This window comes from Eumetopias jubatus, unplaced genomic scaffold (assembly GCF_037043125.1).
Source record: "Eumetopias jubatus isolate StellerSeaLion01/CBP00866 unplaced genomic scaffold, mEumJub1_p1.0 scaffold_1, whole genome shotgun sequence".
Lineage (NCBI taxonomy): Eukaryota > Metazoa > Chordata > Mammalia > Carnivora > Otariidae > Eumetopias > Eumetopias jubatus.
Genome location: NW_028274807.1, coordinates 124,137,821 through 124,158,044, shown reverse-complemented (window position 1 = coordinate 124,158,044; position 20,224 = coordinate 124,137,821). Strand labels below are relative to the sequence as shown.

At 38.7% G+C, this 20,224-nt stretch overlaps 1 protein-coding gene across 1 annotated transcript in view; it reads left to right on the top strand.

The window, feature by feature from the left end:
- The window catches only part of PPP2R3A (protein phosphatase 2 regulatory subunit B''alpha), a 166,397-nt gene that overhangs the window by 23,616 nt on the left and 122,557 nt on the right, over positions 1–20,224 (top strand). Inside the window, exon 2 of the mRNA XM_028099045.2 lies at positions 15,425–15,691. Within this exon, the coding sequence (XP_027954846.1) occupies positions 15,425–15,691 (267 nt within the window). The remainder of the gene's footprint in view (positions 1–15,424; positions 15,692–20,224) is intronic.

Genomic DNA, 20,224 nt, shown 5'->3' with positions numbered 1-20,224 from the left:
TAGAAAACATCTGATTGGCTGGGGCCACATAGTCAACCTTGTCTGGGGTGAGAAGGCTCAGAGTTGGCTTGGCATTGGAGAATTGGCTGCATGAATATACTGCGTTTATGGTCAAGCAGAACTTTTGCAGGGACATGGTATCTAAGTTTGAGTTTGCTTGACATGGCACTCAAGCAGGAGTGGCTCTTTCTTGGGCCAGAAATGTATTTCAATATGGTTAATACATAATTGGTATGCAAAAAGGAAGTTGCTAAAATGCTTTAAGTGCATAAAATAGTTTCCAAATAGTATAAGTGTGTACAGCACACAGAAGGAGATAAAAATGAATCAGACATGAAAAGCCTTTGTGGAGCCCACAGTCTAATAGAGGAGGTGAGCTATTTATGTGATTCAAAGTAGAAAGAATAGATTCTGGAAGAGAAAGACAGATGAAGTCCTACAGGAACTCAGAGGAGGGAGAAATAACATCCCAGCTTGTGGAATTCAAGGAAGTTTCTCTGGAGGAGATAGCATTTGGATATGGATACTCTTATTCAACTAATTTACTTAAGGTGCTAGCTCTTGGTGTTATCAGTGTCAATGATAGTAAGATGAGAGTTTTACTTCTCACAGTGGCTTGGACCAGTTCCATTCTATCCCATTCCATTCCTTTCCTTTCCATTCCATTCCATTCCATTCCATTCCATTCTGTTCCATTCCATTCCAAGACATCAAAAATGTACCTTAATCCTATCCATCTATCTTAACATATGTAAGCATTTGGTCTCAGGGGAATCCAGTAAGGGAGACTAGATGGATATATCACGAAGCCATTATTTCCCTCACAGCTAAACTCTTTGGTAACCTAATCTTAATGATCAAGGGTGACCAAAATTGGTTTATCAGACCTTTCCTTCCTAGAGAGTATGAAGGGAAATATCAGGTTGCTCTGCTTATATTATTCTGAATTCTAAGTTAGTAGAATCCACTCTAACCTGTTTCCCATCAGCTTTCTGGAGTCTTAAAGTCAGAATTTAAGCAGATAATCTATCTGACAACCTAATTCATACCTTGCCTTCTCTTTTTCCGCTTCAGTCTCCAAAAATGTGATCTCCAGCTCCCAAATGGACACCTAATAAAACTTAAAGTAAGAATTTGGGGGGAGATTTGTGAATCCGTCTCAGGTTTCTGTGTTTTAGCCACTACCTTCTGTTGGCCTTTATTTAGCAAACAGTAGCATTAAATAACTGTTTGTTGAATGAATAAACAAGTAAGTGAATGAATAATCCAATGATGGATTATTGCTTGCTTTGCCTCCTCAAATGGAAACTGCCCCTTGCCTGAGCACTAGCTAGCTCTTTCTCTGTCCTTTGATTCTCAAGGATGGATACAAGAGGACCTGAGGTCAGGGTGCCCTTCTAGGACATGAGGGTGGTGCCCCAGCAAGGTTCAATATCACATTCAGCCTCTGGCCTCTTTATTTCTCTAGCTTTTAACACCCAAATATCTGTGGTGTTCTAGGGAAGGTCCTGTCACCTTTCCTGGTAAGAAGAGAGAACCCCATTAAGAGTATAGATCATTGTCCTTTATTGCAGGATGGAAATCTCTTGATTATAGACAATTGACATTTTGAGGAGAGGGTGCTCTCTTTTTCACCATTGCACCTCCAGGCCCTAATGTAGAACTTCCATATACTAACTGTTTAAATTCTGAAAATCTGTCCTTTCTCTTTCAGGAATACCTATACATCTCATTGTCTAATTGTCCTTTTTCCATTCTTAAAAGTTCCATCTTCATCCCCATGAATTTAGGTTGGAAAATAATTTTTCTGGCCATTTAGTTTTTCAGTACAACTGGGGTTTTTTGTTTTGTTTTTTATTTGTTTTTGTTGTTGTTGTTGTTGCTTTGGGATGCCCACGAGGGTCAGAGAAATCTTTCGGGGTAGGCAGGATTTGTGCTGTTACTAGAACTCTGCTTCCTTCTGACCCTGATCAGGAATTTGTGTCTGAGATATCATTCCAGGGGGGAATAAAGTGCCTTCCTAGCTTAATGATCTAACATTTTGGTTTTCTCAAAGTTTAGATATTATATAATTATATTTAAATGTATAATAATTATGAAAATAAATTTAAGATTTTAGCAAAGCACACTTTAGGAACCTTATTAAGTTTGTTCTGGAGCGTTTAAAATAAATGCTTCTCTGTCTTTACTTTCTGGGTTGATATCCATGTCTTCATTGAGATTAAACAGTCATATTATTGAGGGAAAATGTTTATTCTCCCCTAGCTTTATAGGTGCTGATGGCTTCTTTGGTTCAGTGCTGGGAATGTTTGGATAGAAATGAAAACACTCAGCAAGACAGTTGGAAACCATCCTTTCTCCTATTGCATTTAACCACAATGCAGATTAATAAAAGTAATGGGACCTGGCCAGTAGCAAATATGAATTTGCAAAATGAGTTCAGCCTGTGTTTCCCCCTCTACCTTTCGTGGCTTCTGAGGTCAGGTCCTTTTGCATCTCCATTTTTTCTAATGAATCAGCATCAGCCATCTCAGATATGTCCCCACTTGTATTCAAAAGAATTTGTAGATATGTATATACTGATGTAGAAAAAAATGTTCAAGATAAAATGGGTAATTAAAAATGTAAATTGCAAAACAGATGTACCAGTGTGATCCCTTTTTCTTGATATATTTGTGTGCACACAAGAAAATTGGGGGGTAAACATGTTCCAAATTATGCATGTTCACCTAGAATTCTAGTAAAATGTGAGTCCTAGATATCCAGATGCTCTTGATGAGTGTGGTCCCTCTGTAGCTTCCACACCACCCTTGGCAGGAATGAAAAGGAGCTCCCAGAACTTGCTCCTGTTATGCCCTCAGGCCTCCCTCATAGGCCTGCCCAATACTCACAGCTTTACCCCTCTCTGCCTTAAGACCAGCAGGACTAATCTAATTGGTTCTTCATCGCTGTTTGCACCAATCACCATAAGTCCAGGAATCCAGATCATCACTCTTCTCCTCACTCTATGCTTGTACATCCTCTCTTCTCAGTCCATATCCAACCCTCCCAACTCCTAAAATCTTTTCCCCATGCCCTCTGGAACTCATCATTCACTGGCAGAATCTCCTAGGTCATCAGACTGTTTCTAAACATTCCCTTTACCTCCTTGTTCTAACTGAAATCCATCTCTCCCTCAGGATAGCCATGTAAAATGTCAGCTTTTTTTCTTTCCCAGTTCACCCCCTCGCCCGCTGGGTCTAGAAGGGGCAGGGAGTGCTCTTAGTTTTTATTGCTACTTCCAAACTTCTTTTTCCTACCTCCCTGAAACTACCCCCTCCAACTTGAACTAATGTCATCAGACTCACCACCCAGTATCCCTCCTGGTTGCAGTCATCTACTACCTCCAGGTCATTTCCCTTCTTTCTTTTTTTTTTTTTTTTTTGAGATTTTATTTATTTATTTGTCAGAGAGAGAGCGTGTGAGCGCACAAGCAGGGGGAGCAGCAGGCAGAGGAGCAGGGAGCCCAGTGCGGGGCTTGACCCCAGGAGCCTGGAATCATGATCTGAGCCGAAGGCAGACGCTTAACTGACTGAGCCACCCAGGCACCCCTCCCTTATTTTTTGAAGGTTTTCTGTCTGGCTCTATGACATTTCCCAGTACTATTTTTGCTACAATTCTTGTGAGTTTTCAGTAGATGAAGCATCCAATATACAAACTTATCAGTTCTTTGATCTCTCCAATGAATTTGTCCTCTGTCCTTCTTCAGCTACTCATTTTCTAGTTCTATGTTTAGGTTAGTGGTTTTAAAAGTATGATTTCCATGCAACAGCATCAGCATCACCTGGGAGCTTGATAGAAATACATATTTTCTGGCCCCAGCCCTCACTTACTAAATCGAAACTCTGAGGATGGGACCCAACAATCAGTGGTTTAACAAGCTCTTCCGGTAATTCTGGTGCATGATCTTGTTTGAGAACCACTGCCATAGTTCATCATTAAAATCACCCTCCTGAATATACTTTCAGCTTCTTTACCTTACCCTCACTTCGTAGTACTCACCTGGAAAAACCGCAGCTTACATTAAATTGTGTTCTCTGTCTGCTTTGAGCTTTTATTTGTGTAACTAACCTTGGCTGTAGAAAATCACACAATAATACTGAGTGGTCTTTGCACTAAATTCATGACCACCAACCTCCAGTGGGCCTTCAGAGTTGTCTGGCAGTCCTATTACAGCTCCCTATTCCCTCACTTTCCTACTCTGCAAATGACTCATACCTTCTCTGTTTTCTAACATCTCTTCCATTCTCACCCTCGGCTAATGACCTTGCTTCCTATTTACTAAGAAAAGTGATCCAATCAGAAGGGGGATCTTTAGCTAGCCACCTAAACATATTAGTTCCTATATACTCTCTCCCTTTCTTTCTGTTACTATATGTGAATGATCTGGGCACCCATGTAAGGCTAACCCCTGTACTGGTGCTGTAGGTCCCATCTTCTCCCAATAACCCAGGGACTTTCCTCCCTGATTGCCCTTTTTTCTCCCCCATTCATCAATTTTTCCCCTTTACTAGGTCTTTCCATTAGCAGATAAACATGCTACATCTCCCAGCTTTAAAACAAGGCATCCAAAAGGCACTTGGCATCTAAGAAGCACAGTTCCATCAGCTGTTATATTTGCAATATAATGCTTATCACTAGAGTTTTGACCATCAATTCCAGCCTTCTCATTTGACATCTGTGAATTGAGCCCTCACCCAGAATTACTGAGAAGTCACACACACGTGCACACACGCACACACACCCAACAAAGACACTGGGGCAAGGTATTTTATAGAACTACTGTGTGTTCATTGACATGTAATGTGGTAATGTCAGTGGATTGGAAACCCTGTATTCCTTCTAACTTTAGTTGTCTGACATATTTATAGGCTAAAACTGAATTCTTGTGCTCTATAATGGGCAATCTCTAATTGAAGTAATTCCTGAAAGAGAGAGGGAAGAAGAAAAGCAGACTAAGGAGGACAGAGAGATCCAAGAATTATTATGCCTAATAATTTTAGACTCTGAATTATCTCCTCTTGCCCCACATCCTAAAAGAACATCTACCTCTAAGTATTAGGAATACTGAGGTGCAAAAAGATTTGATTTGTAGGTTCTTTCTGTTATTCTCGTGGAGTGTGTTCCTGTCATTTGGAGGCAACTGAAGCAAAACACAAAATGCTTATTAGATCTCCTATTTTGCTGCAACCCATAAACTTAAGGCTCAAGGAGCAGGTCAGGAGCAAAGAAGCCACAGATAACCACCACCACCCAACCTTCTTCCCCCACCTCAGTGTTCATTCTTTAAGAGTAAAATAACATCAGTTACACAAAACAAGCTATTAATGTGAAAACACCAAGTTAGAGCCTAAAGGAGGATATCAAAATTTAGGATTAAGAGTAATTAGCTAATTAGCTTATAATCAATTTCTTCTCTTAAAGCTTGTTTGCAGTGGTATTTTAAGCAAAGTCTATGATTCCAAGTTACTACCTCTTTTAACTATACCAATTAGAGCCAAGTTGAGAAAGGCTTTTTTTTTTTTGAGATATAATTCACATAGTATAAAATTCACCCTTTTGAAGTGCGTAATTCAGTAGGTTTTAGTGTATTCAGCAGGGTTGTGCAGCCATCAGCACTAATTCCAGAACATTTTCATCACCCCCAAAAACCTGTATTCATTAGCAGTCACTCCCCATTCCCTCCTCCCCTCAGACCCTGGCAACCACTAATCTACTTTCTGTCTATATGGATTTGTCTATTCTGGACATTTCATGCAAATGGAATCATACAATATGCAGTCTTTTATATCTGGCTTCTTTCACTTAACAGAATGTTTTCAGGGTTCATCATGTAGCATGTATCAGTGGTTCATTCCTTTGAATGGTTAAATAACATTCAGTTGTATGAGTATACCGCATTTTGTTTATCCATTCATCAGCTGATGGACATTTGGGTTTCCACTTTTTTGGCTGTTATGAATAACTCTGCTATGAACATTCATGTACAAGTTTTTGTGTGGACAGAGAAACGCTTTTGATTTAATAGTTTTAAGTTTTTCAAAACAGCCAGCTTCCTTTTTTAAATCAGAAGTACCCTCCTGATGTAGCAGAGCTTCCTCTTAAATATGTAACTTTTTTTTTCCTTATAGCATCTTTTGAGCAGAATCTTTGGTGTCACTTCACAGTGACTCTCCTGTCTTTCTGGACCTTATTCTAACATTCAACACAACTGAGCTCATTTCCCAGGTTTGCTGTGCTATGTATTTCTGTCACTTAGATTTTTACAGCTTTGCTGCCTGTTTTACCCCATAAGCCTTCTTCACTCTAAAGCCTTGGTTGATGGTATCAGATATCTCAGTCTTCATAGCCATCTTCAGCTGAGGCTGGTGAATGACTGGACAAGTTTGTTTATAAAATAAAGGCTAGACTTATTTTGGCTCAACACATTGCCTATAACGGTATTAACTGTTGAGCAGTTTTCTACAAGTCGAAATAAGTGATTTACTTCTTCAGGCAGTTGTTCAAATTTTTCTCTATCCTGTGTAATCAACCCATTTTTTTTTCTCAAAACATCCCATAGTGCTGATTCTTTCCAGAGAGAGAAAGAATTAATATTGTATATCACCATTGTCTTCACTAAAAGGATCAACGGCAGGGAATTATAAGAGGATTCAGAAAGCTCTAGAGAATCAATCCTGAGTTTGAAACTAAGCCTCAAAGAATGAAGTCTATAAAAATGGAATGTGTTGGGTGTCACACACAGCTTTATTCTCCTTTATCCTTCCCAGTCTCACCTTCCTTGAGGGTACAGCCTCTTTCTAGACTCACTCCTCAGTTCTTTAGGTCCTTTCAGGACATGGTAAGGAAACACCTTTATTTGCTTTTCTTAGAAAGCTATTCTTAAAAAAATCCTTCACTTTTTCAGGTCACAGCAGAGGCTAGCCTCTCTTCCATTTAATCCTGCCAAGGAACTTGTAAAACTCTGTACCCAGGAACCCACCACAGCTGGTTCTCTTTGAGAAAGATTATCATCCTTGCTCAAGCATGTTTGCTCTAGGGGAACATATATGGAACATAAAAGGAACCCCAGTCTAGGCAGCTGGATCTTAACACAGTTGCCTTGAAGACCCAGGTTGAGCACATTCTCCAGACAGAACAGACGTTTGTCTTCAGGGTATGCAGAGTGATCTGCAAGCCGAGAAGAGATGCAGGTCATTGAGCAGGAAGCACCTACTGTTGGCTAGTTATCTTATTTGGATGGATTTCATATATGCTGCAGAAGGCAGGAGAAAAGATCTCCTGGTTTATTCCAGAAGGACATTGGGAAGACCCTTACGGTTGACTCCATTATAACTGCCCACAGTTCCAGCCTTTCCATGGTCTCAAACTAAATTTATAAACTGTGTGTTAATAGTTTTCTATTCTTCATGCTGGTTAGCCCCTCCAGGGGAAAACTCTCACCCAGAAACACCCAGCCCCATGAATTGTACTTTCTCTATGATCGAAGTAGCTAAGAGTGTAGATCATAGGTCATGTTTGCGTCAGTAGTGAAATTCCTTATACTTGATTTTTTCCTAGTAAAAAAGAGGTCACTCTAAAAACCCTGTTCTTTGCAACTATGTTCCAGTTATATACTTCTTGAAACTAAGTCATTCTGAGATCCTTTCTAGAACCAAGCACATTGACTTCCATAGAAGCACAAGTAAATAAGTAAAAAGCAAATAAACCAACCTCATGATAGTCTTTTTTTGGTCAATAACTTATTGCCACAGACCAGTTCTTTCCTAAGCCCCTTTAGGGGGCCTGGTCTTTTCTCCCTCTGATTTCTTTGGAAAGCAGTTAGATAAACAAAAACTTAGAGCTCACTTCATCATCAAAAGAAATGGAGAAATGTTTTCTTAAGAGTGTAGCAGAGCAGGCTCTTTTTAAACTACTGTTCTGACTTGGAAACTTCAGAGACTTACGGAAAGTGAATGTAAGAAAAGTATTTGTTGTCCTTTGCTCCAGATCAGCATTGTGCTAGGTATGGTAAGGAAAAGAAGAGACCATTTATTTATTATTCCCATGCCCTCAACACTTAGTGAAGTGTCTGTATATAAGTGGCCAGGAAAATACTTGTTGAGTGACTGTAAAATTGACCTTACCTTCAAGAGTTTAGACTCTTTTTTTAAAGATTTTATTTATTAGAGAGAGAGAGCGAGCACAAGCAGTGGGAGTGGCAGGCAGAGGGAGAAGCAGGCTCCTCGCTGAGCAAGGAACCCAATGTGGGACTCGATCCCAGGACCCTGGGATCATGACCTCAGCTGAAGGCAAACGCCCAACCAACTGAGCCACCCAGGCGTCCCTAGAGTTTAGACTCTTTAGAAAATAATTATCAGATTATAAAATACTGCAGTAGAAGCCCTTTTACTTGAACACAATTGGGATTGATAGTAGGGAATCATAAACTCTATGTATATATTAAAATTTTTATCTTAAACTATTAATTTATTTGGATCTTTTGATAGAAGGCCAAAGGCTTTTCTTTGAGTGTCATTGGAAATTGGAATTCCATAACAGCTTTCTTTAATAAATCACATTCAGTATATTTGTTGACTGATTTCCAGTTTCAGTTTCTTTAAAGTGAAGAAGGAACTTAAGTCAGTAGTGAAGCAATTTGAATGTAGACTCCTCCTAGATTTTAATTACTTTGTCCTTTATCTCACCCATACCTAATTTTACAGCAAAAAACTCTTAATAACAGCTTGCCTTTACTGAATCTTTTTTTAAAAGATTTTATTTATTTGAGAGAGAGAGTGCACCGGTGCATGCACACACATGTGCCTATGCACACACCGGGGAGGGCCAGAGTATGGAAAGAGGGAGAGAGAATCTCAAACAGACTCCACTGAGTGCCAGCCCCCTCATAGCTCCATCCTAGGACTGGGAGAGATCCTAGGACTGGGAGATCGTGACCTGAGCCAAAACCAAGAGTCAGCTGCCCACCTGACTGAGCCTCCCAGCCACCCCCTTTTACTGAATCTTTATAAAACAATTCCACATAGACGTTTTATTTTCAATTTTAGGAATTTTAGAAACAACAGTTTTTTTCCACATTCATATTTCATTAGTTTATGTAATATGTAATTGAAATGAGTAATTACTATGAAAAGTACAACATAAACAAGTGGATACAGGCACAACCAACTCTTAGCAAGCAACTACTGTGATAAGAAATATGAGAGCATAACAGAAACTAAATTGTTAGTCATGGATCAGTGTGTTCCAGGTGTCTGGTTCTCTCTTTTACAAGAGAAATGGAGATCATTGGCTAAACCAGAGAATAGGTTAAGTGGAGGTGATTTAAGAGTAATGGTATTTCATTAAGAGAATTGTAGTAAAGGGGGCTTACATAGGGAAGGTAAATTTTCATGAAATAGGTAAAATTTGAATTGGATTTTGAAGGATGGTTAGAGTGTATATGATTTGAGAAGGAGCATTCTCAGGAAAGGGATGAAAAGTCTCCCCCCTAAGGCCACACATTGCTTGGGAAGAACAAGGGGAATAAATTTAAGATGTAGTTTAATTGAAAAAGCATTAAGTCATAAACCTAAGACCTAATGCCATTCATAACGGATTTTTTTTGATGTTTTAATTTGGAGGTAAATAATGAAGGAGGAAAAGATCATTCTAGGCCAGGAGTGTAGGAAAAAAATCAGGGAACGCTAGAGCTCAGAGTTAACATGTAAGCCCAGTGAGAGGAAATTGGGGAAAATGGAAGAGCCCAAGTTAAAGAATTAGACCAGTGGTTTCGATCATAATCTTCTGTCAATCATACTATATATTGAAAGCTTTCGTGTAAGATTTTGTATGCGTGGAGAATTCCACAGCTCAAAAAGAAAAAAACTTGAAAACCATAGGTTTAGACATATAAACCCAATGTACACATTATGAAGTGTTGTCAGAATGTCTTGAAATCAATTTAAAAAAAAGATAAATCAGGGTGCCTGAGTGGCTTAGTCAGTTAAGCATCTGCCTTCTGCTCAGGTCATGGTCCCAGGGTCCTGGGATTGAGTCCTGCACTGGGCTCCTTGCTCAGCAGGGAGCCTGCTTCTCCCTCTGCCTGCCGCTCCCCACTGCTTGTGCTCTCTCTCTCTGACAAATAAATAAAATCTTTAAAAAAAAAAAAAAAGTTGTAGGAAACAATGGAAATCCAAAGAATTTAATTCCCACTAAATTCGACAAAAGTTCAGTAGAAGAGAGTTGTGAGTTATTTTTGGTTTGGGGGTTTATTTGGTAATGATATTTGGTTTATATTTTCTAGAAATAGAGAATAAATATTGATTGAATAATGTGATCGAAAATAAAGATTGAAGAGGATGTTTGAAGTTTTATTTGTAAATGACTACATGAGGCAGATGTTTAGTATATAATAAAACAATAGAGTATTTTTTAAATCTGAGATGATTTCTTTAAAGCTCCTTGAAGAAGAAAGTCTCACAAATTCAAGACATTATGTCATTGCTATTTGCTCATCTTTTGTACCTTTACTGTCGCCAAATTTCACCTACATGTATATAAAAGCTGCTTTCTTATGGCATTCAGTTGTTCCACTTTCTTTTTTTTAAAGATTTTATTAATTTATTTATTTTGAGAGAGACAGAGAGTATGCGAGTGGGGGGAGGGGCAGAAAGAGAGGGGGAGAGAGAATCTTAAGCAGACTGCACTGAGAAAAGAGCCCTCGACCCCATGACCCCGAGATCATGACTGGAGCTGAATCAAGAGTCCGACACCCAACTAACTGAACCATCCAGGTGCCCCCAGTTGTTCTACTTTCTTAACCCACACTTTGACAATAAATTTTCAAATGTGTCTAGATCCAGAATCACTTCAACGAAGTATGTTGGATAACTAAGATAGTCTTCTGCACACAAGCCAAAAAAAAGGATTTGATTTTAAAATATAAGATGAACAGACCTCTTTCTATATTACATTTGAGGATGAAAGTTTTTCTCCGTATTTTAGCTGGTTATTATCTAGAGGGTTTTGTATATTTGCTTCCCTTCAAATAAGAAATAAAAAAAAAAAACTTTTCTTAAAATGATAGATTCAAATTTGAAGTGTAGCTTGTTCTTTTTTCATAAAATACTAAATGGCAAAACCAAAAATGCTCTACATGTTCTTTTTCTAATTGTTTGAGGGGAAACTGATTTATGTGGATTGACACCTCACATACTCTGAGTTTAAGAAGTTAGCATTATCTGAGAAGTTGCTATTTTTAGGTCCAGCTGTAATGTTTCTAACTTTGGTGCTAGAGTAGTGGGTGCTTCCTTTCCCAGAAGGCTCTGTATTCTCAACATGTGCAGGTCAATTTGACATAACGCTCTCTACAGGGAGCAACAGGCCCATTGCAGGCGTGTTTCTAACTTGAAAATTATGAGCAGATATTGGGAGCCACTGGCTATATTTGGGAACCAGTTGCATGTCAGTACAAGCATGGATTGTGGTCCCTGGAGACTGGGAAAGCACAATGCCTGAACTTAATTTCTTTTGGAGATAAGAAGAAAATACCTCTCTACCTGACAAGATTGACAGCTTTTTAAATCTGACCATCTTCAGAAGTGTACTGGACAGTGGCTAAGTAAACATCCACTTTTCAAAGATGATGATCAAGGAAACATCTCTACGAAGGGACCCGGATTTAAGGGGAGAGTTAGCTTTCCTGGCAAGGGGCTGTGATTTTGTTCTCCCGTCACGGTTTAAGAAGCGGCTGAAGTCATTTCAGCAAACACAGGTTTGGAACTTGGGTGTTTCTTTTAAAATATTTTTATTACTAATAAAACCACCCAGTGAACTAACTTACAAATAGTTTTACAGCTCACTTGATATTAGATCAAGGAATTAATCTGTGTCCTCTATTCAGCTATTTGCAGAAAGCTATTTGTAGAGAGATTCCAACAGGTTTAAAAATAGACCTTCTGGACCTGAAGTACAATACTCACATTTTTCTCTTGTAGAGAGGGAATCCAGTTTTAGAGACAATAAATACACCTCAACAAATACCGTACAGTTTACAAATTTTAAATAGAAGTATCTTTGAGAAACTAGAATTTCTGTGCTAAAAGCTGTCTTTGCACTTTGAATCAATAGACTATGTTTGTATTAACATACATACATCTGTAATGAGTTGTTTTTAAAGTATCAGTCCTGGTAATCTTTTTTTGCAGGAAGAGCTAATTTCATATATAGACAGTTGTGTGGGTGTGATATAATGTATGTAGGTAACAAAGGATGACAATTTCTGGGTTGTGAAAGAATGTCCTCCCTCCGCAAGCTGTGGTATTGAGTCATTTCTGCCTGTGATGACAACTTTGCAGAATCCATGCTTACTTGCTTATAATGTAGGGCCAGTGTTTTACCAAACAATTTGCATCACCTTGAATACAATACAAATCAAGGGTCATACAAATGATGGCCACCCAGATCCAGCAAGAAACTGTAGTTTCTTAGTTATTCTGACCCGGAGTAATTTCAGATTGAGTGAACCATATGAAATTGCTTATTTTTAAAAACAGGTAAAAAAATGGTCAAATATTGGAAATGCTACAGTGACATAATAGTATAAGGATACTAAATGATACTATGTTTGTTTATAGACTAAAATTGAAAGGGAGAATTGAGACACTTTCTCCAGCTAGTTCTATTTTAACGCTGTTTCTAAATTTGAATGAAACAGTTTTATTCAAAATGAGCAGATGCTGAACTTGCTGGTAAATCTGCCAAATTTTATATAACTGTTACTCTATAGCATTTTAAAGGGCCAGTTTTATTAAACTAAATTATGTGTCTTCTGTTGAATTCAGTGGAAAGTAAATTGATAACACGTAAAAGTGCAAAATAAATGCATTCTTTTTTTTCCCTTTTAAATATTAACATCAATTTTGTTAAATATGGGATTAACCAATGAATTGATAAATACTTGCCTACAGTGAATTGCTTAATGTTAAGCAGTACACTCAGGAAAGCAAAGTAGATTATATAATTGAATGCCCATTTAAATAAAAACTTTGACAGATAACCAGGGTTTGTTCTCAATTGTTACTTATTTCTGTTGAAGCAAAAGTGTAGAGTAGAAGGCCTTGTGTAGTATAGAGAAGGCCATAGAAGGTCTTGCTCTAAACCTTTTCCACTAGTGTGTGTTCACTAGACTATTGGGTTTCATCCCCACTGGCACCAGTGGTCTTAATCCTATGGGTATAACTGCCTGGATGTCACACCATGGAAAACATTTTGGGGAAACAAAAAAGGAATTTTTATGATTGTATACTTGTAGTCTCACAGACCTGTTTCTGCATAGAATAATAGAAAGGGGATGACACTAATATAAATGACCTATTTATATATAAACATAAAGCCCCTTAAGAATTAGATGCCTTCTTGTAGAAGTTTCGCAACAATTTCTACTGTTATTGACTCATGGGACTCTGTAATAATATTTATAGCTTAGCATTAAAACAGAAATCTTTACATACAGATTATCAATTTGTTAAATCAAAAGTGATTTGTAAACTTTAAATTGTTTTACAAATATAAATGATTATTTTATTTCTTGTTGAATCTGAAGGACCACGCCAAATTACGTTTAACCTTTTTGAGAACCTCATCCTTTGGCCTTGCGGCTCATTTTCTTAAATAAGGACATATCTGTGCCTAGCACTGTTCTGAACATTTTACCTACATTAGTTACATCCTGTAATTTCCTTTAATCTTTACAACAACCTTCCAAGAAGTAGGAGTTATAATCTGTTTTATTACTGAATTCTAAAAGGTTAAGTAACTTTCCTGAGGTCACAGAACTAGTAAGCCTTCACTGTTTTAAGTTTTTCATACTTCATTAGCCTCACTTCTGTCTGTGCCATGTTTTCCTTGACTATTACTTTACAGGGGTGACATCTTGATAGTGCAGCAAAATCTTGGTATGACCAACTGGACTTTATATCCCCAGTAGTATTAATATATGAGCAGACTCTACGGTATGTATTAGTGTCAGATATTAACCTGAGAAATGGGCCATGTGTGACAAAAGAAGATTAAATCCTATTCATCACATATTTATGTGAATGAAGCTTATCTTCCTGTAATACTCATGCTTTTCAAGGGTAGCCAAGATTTTCATCCTGAGTTTAAAGATATATTATGAGCCCATATGTCAAAATGATAATCAGATCTACTATTTCAGATCTACTATTAGATATCAGTAATATGATATTCAGATCTACTACTTAGAGGTAAATCACTGTTCAAACTTTAGGAATGGTATTAGGATAATTTAAGGAAATGAACATTTGAGTAATATTTTGTGTTCATAGTGATCAACAGCCCTGTCCCTCTTTCATACTTTATGTAGTATCTAACACAGTGCCATGCTCATGAGCCTTGATAGATAATTTGATCAAAATTAAGAAAAGAAATTAAAACTATGAAAATCTTCATAGAATCCTTTTTGCTTTTTCTGCTAGGAATCCCAGAACTAAATTTAGTCTTCATTGGTAAAGTGGACTTCTGCCTTAATGTTAGTGTACCTCCCATCCCCTTTCCCTGAATCATGGATAATCTTAATCTCCTCATTACCCGCCCCGCCCCCCGTATACCGTCCTTTCTTCTGTCTCTTGATGGCATACCACATCAAATCCTTTTTGGAAAAAGGAATGATATAAACTATAAATGAGTTAAACTCTGAAGGGAGTTGGACTGTGATGAAATTAATAAGCACGATCCTTGCCTGTTACTGCAGTGTACCAAAAATGAGAGAAATGTGTATTATAGAAAAAAATGGCATCCCCCCAGGGGCAAGTAAATCAACCTGGTAGAAGACTTACCAAAAGTAAAATGCTTTAATTTTCCTAACAAAGACTTCCTCTGCATCAGGTACTGACAGTGATTTTACCTAGACAAAGTCAAACTAGAGAGAAGAAGGTGAAAGAACACCCCCCAATATATTTTAGATTTATGCATTATAAAAGAACTTATTCTATGTACCTGTTGAAGTAGAGGTAGAAATGTGCAGAAAGATGAAGAACAGTCTTCAAAAAGAATTTACTAATCCAATTCCAGCAGATTAAGAATACACTTGAAGATCCTTAATATGTCAGCTAACATTGCTCTTAAATGTCTGGCTCATAATTGATGGAAAGATGTACTATAGGATTTTTAAAGCATAAGTCTGCATAAACTCTGTATTGACAGATAATGTATTTATTTTTTATGGATAGGCATTCCCTAGAAGCAAACTTATCACCTTGTAGAGTTGAATGAGCTCTTGATCTCTACTGTCTCTATTCTTATTACTTATTACTGGTGAGGACTTTCAAGAAATATATACTGTTTAGAATGTTTGTGTCTCATAATCACATTTTCCTTCCAGATTCAAAATAAACCAGAAAAGAAACCTGGGACACCTCTTCCACCTACAGCCACCTTTCCAAGTAGTCCCCGACCTCTCTCTCCAGTTCCTCATGTGAATAATGTTGTGAATGCACCATTGTCTGTAAACATTCCACAGTTCTATTTTCCTGAAGGACTCCCCGATGCCTGCAGTAACTATGAACAGACTCTAAGCAAAATTGAAACTGCTTTCATGGATATTGAAGATCAGAAAGCAGACATCTATGAAATGGGAAAAATTGCAAAGGTAATATAACTACTAAATGATGTATAATCTCTCTTTCACTAACAATCCCAATGTCTCTCTCTTCACTGCCTCTTTGCTCTCTGTTTTTAAGCAAGGCTAGGTTTTTTCCCTTGTTGAAAAAATTTATTTGATCCTGATACATCATCTATGGTCCCATTTCCTGGAACTCCTAAGTTCGAATAAAACCTTAGTGTTCTTCCAGTCCATCCTCCCATTTAATATAGGAATTGCATCCATGACATCATCAACACATAAATTCATTCTCTGCTTGAATGCTTTCAGTGACAGGAAGCTCACTATCTTGCCAAGCAACCTGTTCCATTATGAAATAGCCTCACTGGGGACGCCCAGATGGCTCAGTCAGTTGGGCATCTGCCTTCAGCTCAGGTCATGATCCCGGGGTCCTGGGATCAAGTCCCACATAGGGCTTCTTGCTCAGCGGGGAGCCTGCTTCTCCCTCTCCCTCTGCTGCTCCCTCTGCTTGTGCACTCTCTCTCTGACAAATAAATAAATAAAGTCTTAAAAAAAAATGAAATAGCCTCACTTGTTAGAAAAATTTCCCTTGTATTGAATATGAATGTCTTTTTTTGTTCTCACCCATTGATCATAACTCTGCCCTGAAACCAGACAAGGAACCATTGGGCCAGCTCAACACTAATTCTACTCAGAAATAAATAGATTTGCTGCTAGGAACCAAGTCTTTGGTACTTTCCAATATACTCAACTGCTTCTAATTTAGGATCTTAGCCTTTCGTGCCAGGACTACTGAACATCTTCAGTAACTGGATGCTACATCTCCAATCTCCTCCTAGAACAATTAATACTAAGCATGAGCATCAGATTATATTTGATCATGCCATTCCCCAGCTCAGCAATATTCCCCAGCTCACCACCTATAGCAGCACTTTGCTTTGTTTTGTTTGGGTTTTATTTTTATCATGCGTGTAAATTGAAGAGTCAGATCATATCTCGAGATTTAGCAGTGGTTCAGGCTGTGCTTCAAGAGGCAGAGGGGTTTAGTAGACTAAGGGTTGCATGTGGGCAAGTAGGAGACCAAGTGGAAGCTCCTGAGACCCCGTGCGCACTTTCACAGTTCCCCTGCTTTCAGGAATTATATTTTATTTTTTTTAAAGATTTTATTTATTTGTCAGAGAGAGCACAAGCAGAGGGCGCGGCAGGTAGAGCAGGCAGAGGGAGAAGCAGGCTCCCTGCTGAGCAAGGAGCCTGATGTGGGACTCGATCCCAGGACCCTGGGATCATGACCTGAGCCAAAGGCAGATGCTTAACCGACTGAGCTACCCAGATGTCCCTCAGGAATAATATTTGAAAGTTTGGACACTACTGATCTTGAGGATAAAACCCAAACTACTGTTCCCTGCCTAAGCCTGACCTATTTGCCCTCCCACAGGACTGCCTCTGCATTTGGGCTCTCCCAGTTCTTCCCTCCAAAATGGGCTTCCATTCCTGCCAACCCCCACTTCACCCATCCTTTAAGACTTACCTTCCATCTTGTTTTTGGAGAAGTCCCAGTCATGCCCTGCCCTCTCCTCTACCTGCATTCAGAACATTTGTTGCTGCTGGGTGTTTTTGGTTTTTTTGTTTTACATTCTTCTCTTTAATCAAATTATTGAGCACATTGTGTTAAGCAAAACACCACAATTAGAAAAAGTAAAGCAGATAGATTCTTTACTTCTTATTCACTATGAAAATGAATAATAATTCACTATTTTCTTTTGTTTTCTTTTTGTTTTAATTTAAATTCCATTAGTGAACATATATTATTGGTTTCTGAGGTAGAGGTCAGTGATTCATCAGTCTTATATAATACCCAGTGCTCATTACATCATGTGCCCTCCTTCATGTCCATCCCCCCCCACCTCTCTCCCCTCCAGCAACCCTCAGTTTGTTTCCTATGATTAAGAGTCTCTTATGGTTTGTCTCCCTCTGATTTCATCTTTTTTTTTCCTCTCTTCCCCTATGATCCTCTGTTTTGTTTTTAAATTACACATATAAGTGAAATCATGTGATAATTGTCTTCCTCTGATTGACTTATTTCACATAGCATAATACCCTCTAGTTCCATCCACATCGTTGCAAATGGCAAGATTTCATTTTTTTGATGGCTCAGTAGTATTCCATTGTATATATATGCCACATCTTCTTTATCCATTCGTCTGTCGATGGACATCTGGGCTCTTCCCATAGTTTGGCTGCTGTGGACATTGCTGCTATAAACATTGGGGTGTAGGTGCCCCTTCAGATCACTACATCTGTATCTTTGGGATAAATAACCCAGTAGTGCAATTGTTGGGTCGTAGGGTAGCTCTATTTTCAACTTTTTGAAGAACCTCCCCTCTGTTTTCCAGAGTGGCTGTACCAGTTTGCATTCCCACCAACAGTGTAGGAGGGTTCCCCTTTCTCCACATCCCCCCCAGCACCTGTCATTTCCTGATTTGTTAATTTTAGCCATTCTGACTGGTGTGAGGTGGTATCTCCTTGTGGTTTTGATTTGCATTTCCCTGATGCCGAGTGATGCTGAGCATTTTTTCATTGTCTGTTGGCCATTTGGATCTTCTTTGGAGCAATGTCTGTTCATGTCTTTCTTGATTGGATTATTTGTTCTTTGGGTGTTGAGTTTGGTAAATTCTTTATAGATTTTGAATACTAGCCCTTTATCTGATATGTCATTTGCAAATATCTTCTCCCATTCTGTTGGTTTCTTCTGGTTTTGTCAACTGTTTCCTTCGCTGTGCAAAACTTTTTATCTTGATGAGGTCCCAATAGTTCATTTGCAAATTAGATTTTAGGAGAAACAAAAAGGAGTTCTTTTTTATTCCCACCTTCTTCACCCCTCCCCCCATCTTAGAACTTGCTTGTTGATCCCTTAGATATTTCTAATGAAAAGTAAACTCTCATTGCAGAAATAAGAGCTCACCTATTTCCTCTCTGTTTTAGACGTAAGGAAACTGAAGTTCTGTGAGTATTTAACCTGAAGTCAGAGAACTAGTACATGTCAGGAGACTGGTCCTCTAACTCCTGGCATTGTGCTGTTTATACCATATGTTATCTCCCCTGAACATATGCTAACATACTATTAGCTAACTTCCAATCAGTATCCACCCAAATAAATTACAGGTTCTTTCAGGGCATTGGCATTTTCTCACCCAAAGTTTTGAGAGATGGCAACTGTATGAGCCAAGATGGTAAATTATCTGAATGGGGTGGAACTATGAATCTAAATCTAAGAGACAGAATTAGTAAGGCTGAATGAAATCTGCATTTAGAGATAACATGTCAACTGCATAAATGCCAAACAGGGTTATTTCTAACATGCCAACAGTCTGTGTGAGAGAAACAGGCAGTTTCATGGACTGCTTCAGGCAGGCAGACAAGGAGAAACTGTCCAGATTAAGAGACATAATAGTTCCTGGTGCTGTGCTGGGCACACTACATCTGGAGAGCCAATCCAAGCGATTTGTACCTGTCAGAGACCTACAGCTTGTTCTGTCTGGAAAACAAGTCCTATAGGTCAACCTTCCTCCTCTGAATTTTCCCAGCTGCTACCTAAGGATCCTATTGTCTTCTGCCTTTCCACAGCCTTATATCCACCCTCCTGCTGTGGCCCTTCTGCCCCTGTCTCATGGTAGCCCTGCCCTGCTCCATGGTTCAGTGGTCCTCTAGCATTCGACAGATTTATGTCGTCATTTCTGGCATTTAGCTAATCCCCATTTAACCCAGCTTTTACTTGGCTATGGCTGTCTATTAACACTCACTAAGCAACCCTATTTTCAGATATTTTTTACTATGCACATCGGTCTTCTCTGCCACAGGGTAAACTGTGTGCCTGTAGCATCTGCACTGCATGTGTCTGTTTTCTCATGACAAATTGGTTGTAGGTAAAGAAGAAAGAGCCTTTAAGGGACAATGAAGGGAGAGGTAGTTGGAGCAATAAATGAACACTTCTCTGAATTCTTGTAGTCTATAAAGCTGTTGGGAAGGCCAGCTTGTGTAGCTGTAGAGACTGGGATCTGTTTTTTGAAGTGCAGAGAAAACGCTGTGTTTATGAAATCTGCATCTCTTGCTGAAGTTTAGCTCATTCTTCTTTGACCTCAAACAGCCCTGGAGAGATTAATACCCATATCTGATTAAATTCTCAGGGTGTAGTGTGTACTTTTTCCCACAGCTTTAAGTGATGATGGCGAAGAAATTAATATAGAGAATGAATCTAAGAGAGAGAAAAGCAGTGGAGGAACATACACTGAGGAACAGTAAGAAAAGCATTTGTCTTCAGAGCCAGAAGACTCACCACAGAGTTTTAGCCTCTAGCAGAAAATTGAGGAAGAAGAGTGAAAGTCTCTTCTGAACTGTACAGAGACCATCCGCTTCTCTCTTCTGGCTGAGGTGGCACTGCCTTGACCTATCATGCCTGTGTCCTGTAAGGCAGCTTCTCTGTACCTTTATTTCTTCATCTGTAGAATGGGCTGAAAATACCTGCCCTCTTCTGCATGGGGATCATGTGATGATCTAATGAAA